Source organism: Haematobia irritans, chromosome 3 (assembly GCF_050003625.1).
Source record: "Haematobia irritans isolate KBUSLIRL chromosome 3, ASM5000362v1, whole genome shotgun sequence".
Lineage (NCBI taxonomy): Eukaryota > Metazoa > Arthropoda > Insecta > Diptera > Muscidae > Haematobia > Haematobia irritans.
This window is the reverse complement of record NC_134399.1, coordinates 40,959,058-40,969,053: the sequence shown is the minus strand read 5'-3', so window position 1 is coordinate 40,969,053 and position 9,996 is coordinate 40,959,058. Positions and strand designations below refer to the sequence as shown.

Here is a 9,996-nt window from a genome sequence, read left to right as displayed (position 1 = left end):
CGAACTTACGGCCGTTTATACTTGTTTTAATTATCATTTCTGTGATTGAAGACATTTCAATTAAAAATTAATTGGTCCAATTAATTTCGTGATTGAATCCAACAATTATTTTTGTGTGTGTTATAAATCTAGACATACCACGTAAAAAATTTTTGTGTGTAGCCTGTTATAAACCAGCTTTCGGATATGGCTTTGGCACTGCTTCTGGAAGGAACAAATTTCATGCGATCGGGTTGACATTTTGTACGTGGTGTTAGTCTATGGTCTCTAACAACCACGCAAAACTTTGTTTGCGGAGCTTCGAGGAGCAAATTTGGTGTGGCGCTAATTTATAGCCTCTAACAACCATCCCTAATTAGATATACCCCCTATATATGAACCGATCCCCAGATTTGATTTCCGGAACTTGATGATGTAAGTATATGTTTTTACTAATTGCACTCTTCAAATTTGACTTCTGTAGCCTCATGGAGGAATAAATGTCTTTCTCTATAAATGCCTCGCGCTTGCGAACTTAATCATCTCCTTGAGAGATTTGCGGCAGTCTATGGCCATTTTTGAATTGAGGGATTTTGAGAGTCCAGGGATTTTATTACATTTGTGAGAATATTACTTCTGTGTCAATTTATTTTGCAATTTATGGGCCTCAAGGCAATCAATGTTACATCAGCTATCTTTTTTTGTTACTCTTTATTAATGCGATCTATCTTGTCGATATTTAATATTATTCTTAATATATAAGTATTATATTAAATGTGGTGTTACCATCAGAGATGGTCCGCGTAGCATTTTTTTCTACTGTCAAAAAGTTGTAAACGTCGAAAACGTCATATACCTGTATAATAGGTAAAAAACGCGGTAAATGTCAAAAACATCTACACGATCCTTAGATTTGATTTCAAATGCAATGCGTTTTCAAATTCTTGAAGCTGTGATAATTATTGTAGCAATAATCTGAGTTAGGTACAACGTATGGTCATCCAAAATACCAACCACGCAGATTTAAATTTATTATTAAAACGGAATTTAATTCGGCTATGTGAAATCCAACTGACAGTAGTACTTTTTATACCCTCCACCATAGGATGGGGGTATATTAACTTTGTCATTCCGTTTGTAACACATCGAAATATTGCTCTAAGACCCCATAAAGTATATATATTCTGGGTCGTGGTGAAATTCTGAGTCGATCTGAGCATGTCCGTCCGTCCGTCTGTTGAAATCACGCTAACTTCCGACCTATTGATGTAGGTCGAATGGTATTGCAAATGGGCCATATCGGTCCACTTTTACGTATAGCCCCCATATAAACGGGCCCCCAAATTTGGCTTGCGATTGCTCTAAGAGAAGCAAATTTCATCCGATCCGGCTGAAATTTGGTACATGGTGTTAGTATATGGTCTCTAACAACCATGCAAAAATTGGTCCACATCAGTCCACTTTTACATATAGCCCCCATATAAACCGATCCCCCGATTTGGCTTGCGGAGCCTCTAAGAGAAGCAAATTTCATCGGATCCGGCTGAAATTTGGTACGTGATGTTAGTATATGGTCTATAACAACCATGCAAAAATTGGTCCACATCGGTTCATAATTATATATAGCCCCCATATAAACCGATCACCAGATTTGACCTCCGGAACCTCTTGGAAGACCAAAATTCATCTGATTCAGTTGAAATTTGGTACGTGGTGTTTATATATGGCCTCAAACTCCCATGCAAAAATTGGTCCACATCGGCCCATAATTATATATAGCCCCCATATAAACCGATTCCCCGATTTGGCTTGCGGAGCCTCTAAGAGAAGCAAATTTCATCCGATCCGGCTGAAATTTGGTACATGGTGTTAGTATATGGTCTCTAAGAACCATGCAAAAATTGGTCCACATTGGTCCATAATTCTATATATAGCCCCCATATAAACCGATCCCCCGATTTGGCTTGCGGAGCCTCTAAGAAACGAAAATTTCATCCGATCCGGCTGAAATTTGGTACATGGTGTTGGTATATGTTCTCTAATGACCATGCAAAAATTGGTCCCTATCGGTCCATAATTATATATAGCCCCCTGTTTGGGTCAAAACCTTTTGGGTCAATGAGATTAAATTTCCTATGCATTAATTCCTCACAAAAATCCCAGAATTCTTTTGAAATGTGTAAACTTTTAAACCAATCGAAAGCTGATTTTTATGAAATGTATCTCAACGAAACTAATCGCTTTTCACCACAACATTTTCGCCCTGAATATGAACTTCCGTAGAATAAAACCAGAATTTTCTCTCTGTTCGACAATAACTGTTAGAAATTATCCATTCCAAACTGACTGCTTCTTCGTACTTCTTTTTATTTCATCCAACCATAATTATTCCGGCGCTCTTCCACACTCATCTGGAGTGACAAAGACACAATATTTCTAATACTGTGTCTTTGCATGGTTTCGGCTCACAAGTGGTTATATTGCTATTTAGGTTCCACCACAAGAATTAATCATTGGTCCTATTCGAGCCGGATTAGCTCACATAGAGACGTACATTCGGACAAAACATACATTTGGTGCAACTGTCTGGGATAATCACTCGAGAGAGTACAGCCTGAGCGCATCTAACGGTGGAACAGCTGAAAACAGGTTGGTTCACTTTGGTTCTATATATTCATATTATTCGTATGTAGAGTGCAATTATGTGTGGTTCTACAGACTAGAGAACGATAGACACGTGTTTATAGTGCGGGTAGATCAACTGGCTTTTTTATGATAATTTTGAGAAGAAAGTGTCTTAGAATCGGGAAAAGAAGAAAATATCTGAAAAGTGAAAGTTGTTGTCAATAGCAAAGGTAGTGCTTGTATACTAATTCGAAAATGAATGATAAAATATTATATCATATATGAAAATTAGTGCTTAAGAGATTATAATATATATCGGACATGAGAATAGTGCGGTGGAATAACTAAACGGAATGAAACCAGATTATTATGAGGATACATGACAATACTTCGATTCACATCAGTGTCTTTTTCTTTGGTAAGTGCCAACATTTTTCTATAACCTTGAAGTGGCATTGAAATTCATTTGTTAAATATTCTTGTCAAACATTTTTTGCATACGACAATATAAATGGTAACGTTAGCAAAATTCGCAACATTTGCAACATAATTGGACTACAGAAGTCTACATACATATCTTTGCCTCCATGAATATACATATTATGTTATTGACAGAGGTTTTATTTAATTGCATCGCTATCAATGTTAAACTCTCTTCGAACGACTTATTCATACGCTCAATAAACCTGTTAGTGGTATAGTATCAACTGCCATGCCATGCCATGCCATGGTATAGTATCAGCTGATGCTAACAGGTGATTGTTCTCTTCGTTGCCTAAAAAGCCTCACATACACACATTCATTACGCTCTCTGAATCGAAACGCACTATCACTCAAGAGCAAATGAGTTGTCACTAATCTTACTAAATTTTTTTTTGTCATGATCTTTAGTTAGTTTTGTTTTGATACAATTTTGGAGTGCTGCATTGTGCTATTTTTCATTCTTATTTGTTTACATTCTGCTTCCATTCTTGCATTCCAGTCGAATGTAGGTCAGTATTACAGTGGAAGGTTTGTTTTTTTTTTTATATACATGGAAAATAGGTCAATGACCGCAGTTGCTAGCGGTCAGCTGTAATCCAATTTTTTCATAAATTATAGGCTTGTTCGTATTGATGGAGTGAACAAGAGTACATGCAACTTGAAATTTTTCATTTTTCTAGTGTAAATGTGTTTCCTACTTGCGGTTTAATTCTTTATCTAATTTGGAATTTTTATATTTACTTGACTATAATTTAATTCAGTTATTGGGAATGTCCTTAACGCCATTAACCGAAGGGGATATTAAAACATTATTTGCGCTTGGATCTAGTTAAACGAGAACAATTATTTATTATATTGCATGGGTTTTTTTTGGTTTTTTTTACATACCGTTCTACCCATATCATTCTTGGCGAAGATATCACCGCTTATTCACTCGATTTTAATATTTTAGTTTGGCTGGGGAATGACCTAATCGTGCTAAATTTACTAACAAGTTCTTGATTGCCCGACAGTTTGCTAATACAATCGAGCGTGCGATTTGTCTCAAAGTAGACGATTTCCGATCTGTCTATATTTCGGGACATTGGTGTATTTTTCTAGAGAGGGACCACACCGCACATTGCTTTCCGTACATAGTGAACAATTCTAAGCTCCGATTTTTTCAAGATGTCTCTTGAAGCCTTTATTATGGTTGCCGACGATCTGGTGGAATTCGAGGCTCATTTGAGCGATAAGCAATTTCCATTAGACTCAATTCATTCTATCAGTGTTCATAAGGAGGAATTAAGGTCTCTCTGGGAGCGAGTGCGGTCAATTTATGACAAATGTCTCGCTGATATCCGAGAAGAGGATCTTAGTGAGGCGCATGGGGGTGCTCACGAGGAAAAGGGCGATGATGGGTCCGCTGGGCTACTTGAAACGATAAAAGACAAATATCGGAATGCGTATCTGACGTATTGCCGATGCCAGACTCGTCTTAACGAAATATGTGATGCTTTAGGTTCTGGTACCGACTGTCCTAAGTCCAATACACCGTCCGGTTTCAAATTGCCTCCATGTGAGGTACCCACATTCAATGGCGATTACACTACATGGCCCACATTTAGGGACATGTTCACGGCCGTGTGCGTGAAAAATCCTCGTCTAAGCTCAGTCGAGAAATTGTTTCACCTTAATCAGAGTACGAGGGGTGAGGCTAACGAAATTGTTAAAAAAGTCCCTTTAACTGACGAGAACTTTAAGGTTGCGTGGGGAAACCTGTGTGCTAGGTATGAAAATAAACGAGTGCTGATAAATATCCAACTAAAAACACTGTTCAGCTTAACTCCTATACACAATGAATCAGGGGGCTCAATCAAGAAGCTTCAAAGGGATTTAAACGCTTGTATATCTCTTTTGAAGCTATACAATGTCGACATTAATAGTTGGGATCCGATTTTTGTGTATGTCTGTTGCAATTGCTTGCCTGAGTCAACCCTCACCCATTGCCGTATCTAGACATTTTTAACCAGGGGGGCTATAGCCCCCCTATCTATACTACAGTAACAATATATAATGGAAAATCATATATAGGTTTTCACATTCTAGGGGGGGCTAATTTTTTTCTGGAGGGGGCTAAGCCCTCCCCCCAGAGGTCTTACTACGCTTATGCCCTCACCATCTGGGAGCAATCTCTAACAGACAAGAGTGTTGTTCCAAAGTGGTCAGACTTGGACTCCTATCTAACGAATCGATACCGAACATTGGAATCGGTTTCCGAAATAAAAAAATCATTACCGAGCTCTTCTAATTATCGATCCAACAAATTATCCAGCAACAGGACAAATTCAGATAAGGCGAATTTGAGTCAGGTAAAATCATTTCAGAATACTGTTGCTCAGCCTATGTGTGGCCTATGTCCTGGAGAGGGACATATTATTCGCAAATGTCCTCGCTTTTTAGAAATGAACCCGAATGACAGGTGGGCCGAAATAAGAAGAAATAACCTGTGCCTGAACTGTTTTTCGGAGGTGCACACTGTGAAAAATTGTCACAGTAAATATACATGCTTTGAGTGCAAAAAGAAGCATAATACCCTACTTCACAGGAGCTATGACCCAAAGCAAAATACCCATCCTAATCCAAACACCAATTCTGCTCTAACACCACTGCCGGAGATCTCGAACTCTTCTATACAGTCCACTACATCGGCCGGCAGTGGAGTTGTTCAAACGTGTTTTGCTGCGGCATGTAGGGGTGTTTTATTAGGTACGGCTTTGGTTTATATACCTTTATTTCAGATAAGCTTTTTAATTCTCTCAAACTGCCCTTTAGGCGCATGAGCGCCCACATATCGGGTTTGAATAATGTGGTATCAGCATCTGCTCAAAGGGAGTGTTTCCTCACATTAGGATCACATGTCGATGATCGCTTTGAGATATCCATATCCGCTCTTGTAGTTCCCCAGCTGTCCGGAAGTCTCCCGTCTCGACCCATTGACCGTCTCTCAGTGACGGGTCTTGAAAATCTCACTCTGGCTGATCCACGATTTTTCGAAAGCTCCCGAATTGATATATTGCTGGGGGGCGATATATTGCCGTCGATTATGCTTGAAGGGGTGAAGCTAAATGTTTGCGGGTCTTTAATGGCACAACAAACCGTATTCGGCTGGATTCTTACCGGCCCGATTAGCAAAGATTCCGTTTTCTCTACGCCTACGGTCGTTTCCTGCTTTGGTGAAGTATCGTTGGATAACGAAATTTCTCGTTTTTGGGAGGTTGAGGATTTACCGAAGAGGAATTACAGTTCATCTTCCGATCAAGTTTGCGAGGACCTGTACACACAAACAACAAAAAGGGACCAGCAGGGACGTTTTACAGTAGCACTTCCCTTCAAAGATGACTTTCCGAATAAACTGACTCTTGGAAATTCTAGAGATACTGCGCTCGCCCAATTCCTTCGTAGCTCTTGCGAGACCCAGCCTTAAAGAGAGATTACGATAATGTCATTGAGGAGTATGAATCTCTCGGACATATGTCAAAGGTCGATCTTCATGCTAATCTAGGTTCTCCGTTCCATTATTATTTACCGCTTCATGCGGTTATTAAGCCCGAGAGCACAACTACCAAGTTAAGGGTAGTTTTTAACGCTTCCGCTTCTACTTCCAACGGCCTCAGCCTGAATGACATCCTACGCACGGGTCCCGTTTTACAAAACGATCTCGTCGTGTTGATCCTACGATGGAGATTTTTCCGTTTTGTATTCAACGGCGATATCACAAAAATGTATCGCCAAATCAAAGTGGACCCAAAATACACGCCATATCAACGTATACTATTCCGTAAAAGTCCAAGTGATCCAATCCAGGACTATGAGCTCAACACTGCCACTTTTGGAATCAAGTGCGCTCCATATCTCGCCATTCGGACAATTATCCAGTTAGCCGAAGATAACCGATTTATTTATCCATTGGCGAGTGACATCCTCAGACATTCGATGTACGTGGACGATGCTTTGGCTGGCGCTCACACAATAGAGGAGGCAGTCAAAGCTCGGGATCAACTCATTCTAGCTCTTAGGTCTGGAGGTTTTGAGATGAGAAAGTGGACGTCGAATTCTAGACAGATAATTTCAGATCTTCCCATTGATCATCTTCTTTACGAAGAATTTTTGGAGTTGAACGACCGAAGTACTGCTAAAACCTTAGGGGTTCGGTGGGATGCAATGTCTGATTACTTTTACTTTAGTAGCGATCCATTTCCCAAGGTTTGTAAATATACGAAACGAGAGGTCCTTTCGCAGATATCGAAACTATTCGATCCGGCAGGTTGGTTAGCCCCTTGTGTAGTACTTGCGAAAATCACAATGCAAAGAATTTGGATCGATCGTACTCAGTGGGATGAAGTGATTAAACCCGAGTCCTTATCGTGCTGGAAACGTTTCCAAACTTCATTCTCACCCATAACATCAATTAGAATTCCAAGATGGCTCAACTATTCTCCTGCATGTTCCATCGAGTTCCACGGCTTTTGTGATGCTTCAGAAAAAGCATACGCTGCCGCTATTTTCGTTCGTATACAATTGGGAGATATTTTTTATTCCCATTTACTCACGTCTAAAACAAGAGTATCCCCTATAAAAATCATATCAATTCCTAGGTTAGAATTATGTGGTGCTGTTCTCTTGGCAGAGCTGGTAGATAACACTATCCCTCAACTTAGATTGAAGAATTATTCCATAATTTGCTGGACCGATTCAACGATCGTATTGTCCTGGCTGGCCCGGCCACCATGTTATTGGGCAACTTTTGTGGCGAATAGAGTTACCAAGATCATTGAAGTAGTCGATTCGACTAAATGGCGTCATGTACGATCTGAAGATAACCCTGCCGATTTAGCAAGTCGAGGGGTATATCCTCAGGAGTTAGTTGGGAACCACCTGTGGTGGCATGGCCCCGAATGGCTCAGACACCCTTCGCATTTATGGCCGGAAAGTCCAATCTCTGATAATGGTATAATTGAGATCGAAAAGAAACCTGTTAAAGTACATTTTTCCTTTTTTGACGACTTTGAGGATGTCTTAAATCGCTTTTCATGTTATTCAAGGGCAGTCAGAGTCATTGCATATATATACAGATTTTACTACAGCGTTCACTCTAAATTACGTTCTAATTCAAATTTGGCCTCTTTGAGCATATCTTCCTTTGAAATACAAATGGTACAGAAGAGTCTTATAGTCATGACTCAGAGAGCATATTTTCCCAGTGAGTACATAACACTATCTTCAAAAAAAAAAATCGTCCGCTAGCTCTATCCTAACCTTAAATCCATTTCTCGATCCCGAAGGAATAATTCGTTCCAATGGTCGTTTGGTTTCGTCCCCATCTTTATCGTATGACGAAAAATACCCAATTATACTCCCATACAATAGTCAATTTTCCAGGTTGTATGTTGGTTTTATCTGCACTATCCACAAGCGCCAGACTCGATCTCAAAATATGGCACCTCTTCCTTCTGAGAGGTCTGACATTACTCGTCCTTTTACGAACACAGGATTAGATTTCGCGGGTCCTTTCGAAATCAAAAATTATTCTGGTAGGAATTGTCGAATGTCCAAAGGCTATGTCTGCATTTTTATTTGCTTCTGTATAAAAGCTATCCACTTAGAAGCAACTTCGGACCTATCCACGTCCGCATTTCTTGCAGCCTTCAGCCGATTCGTATCCCGTCGTGGATGTCCCCTAAACTTGTATTCGGATAATGGGACTACATTCGTTGGAGCGTCCAAAGTGCTATCCAAGCAATTCCATACATCCACACATGAAGCAGTTACGGCAAAATATGCCCACCACAATCTCACGTGGCATTTTATTCCCCCTGGAGCCCCACATATGGGAGGGCTTTGGGAAGCGGGGGTGAAAAGTTTCAAGTTACACTTTAAGAAGGTTGCTGGGAACTTCAAACACACGTTTGAAGAGTTCCAAACCCTCTTATATCGAATAGAGGCATGCTCCCGTCCTTTGTCTCCAATATCACCTGATCCATCATATCTTGTGGCCTTAACTCTTGGCCACTTTTTAATTGGGTCGCCTATACTGGCACCTATAGACCCCAACATCCGTGACACCCCAATGTCTATTTCCAATCGATGGGAGCGATTGAAAGCGATTCACCAACATTTGTGTGCGAGATGGAAAGAGGAATACCTCAAAAAACTACATAAACGCTACAAATGGCAAAAGACTTCAGAGAATCTAGAAGAGAATATGCTCGTTGTTGTAAGGGAGGAAAATTTACCACCAAATGTTTGGCGACTAGGCAGAATTACAAGAGTTTACCCTGGTAATGACGGACGAATAAGAGTTGCAGATGTCCGCACAGAACGAGGTATCATAACACGACCCATTACCAAACTAGTTGTGCTTCCCTCCGAATCCACGTCATAGTTGGCACTCAACTAACGACTATCGAACCACTCATTTTAATTGTTTAACACAATAGTAACTAAACAAAGAATATCTTTTAGCAAATATGTCATCACGAACTACAAATCGACTCAATACCACCAAATCCAGGTACATTTGCCGACTGTGTAGGAGCACACACCCGTTAAGGAAATGCAAAAAGTTTTTGTCTATGAATTCAAAAAAACAAGTATATACGGCCGTAAGTTCGGCCAGGCCGAAGCTTATGTACCCTCCATCATGGATTGCGTAGAAACTTCTTCTAAACACTGTCATCCAGAATCGAATTACTTAAGTTGCGGTAACGCTTGCCGATGGCAAGGTATCTTAAAACCTCCTAACGCCATCTTCTAAATTGTATGTAAGTCCATACGTGGTATAAATCAAAAAAGATCGATCCAATACGTATATAATTCAGTTTGACAAAGTAGACATACAATTTTGACAAAATTTTCTACAGAAATAAA

General features: G+C 40.0%; 1 protein-coding gene across 1 annotated transcript; it reads left to right on the top strand.

Moving 5' to 3' along the window:
• The first annotated feature begins 4,254 nt into the window (after window positions 1-4,254).
• Window positions 4,255-9,511, top strand: LOC142230857 (uncharacterized). The gene is made up of 5 exons (XM_075301479.1): window positions 4,255-4,856; window positions 5,402-5,548; window positions 5,902-6,445; window positions 6,532-8,329; window positions 8,619-9,511. Exons 1-5 carry the CDS (start codon window positions 4,255-4,257, stop codon window positions 9,509-9,511), a joined length of 3,984 nt encoding a protein of 1,327 aa, XP_075157594.1.
• The last annotated feature ends 485 nt before the right edge of the window (window positions 9,512-9,996 follow it).

Coding starts and splice junctions, on each gene's coding strand:
- LOC142230857 (XM_075301479.1), top strand. CDS start 4,255: ATGTCTCTTGAAGCCTTTATTATGGTTGCCGACGATCTGGTGGAATTC. Junction 5,549..5,901: donor GAAATGAACCCGAATGACAG/GTGGGCCGAAAT, acceptor ACTGCCCTTTAG/GCGCATGAGCGCCCACATAT. Junction 8,330..8,618: donor TCAGAGAGCATATTTTCCCA/GTGAGTACATAA, acceptor TTACGAACACAG/GATTAGATTTCGCGGGTCCT.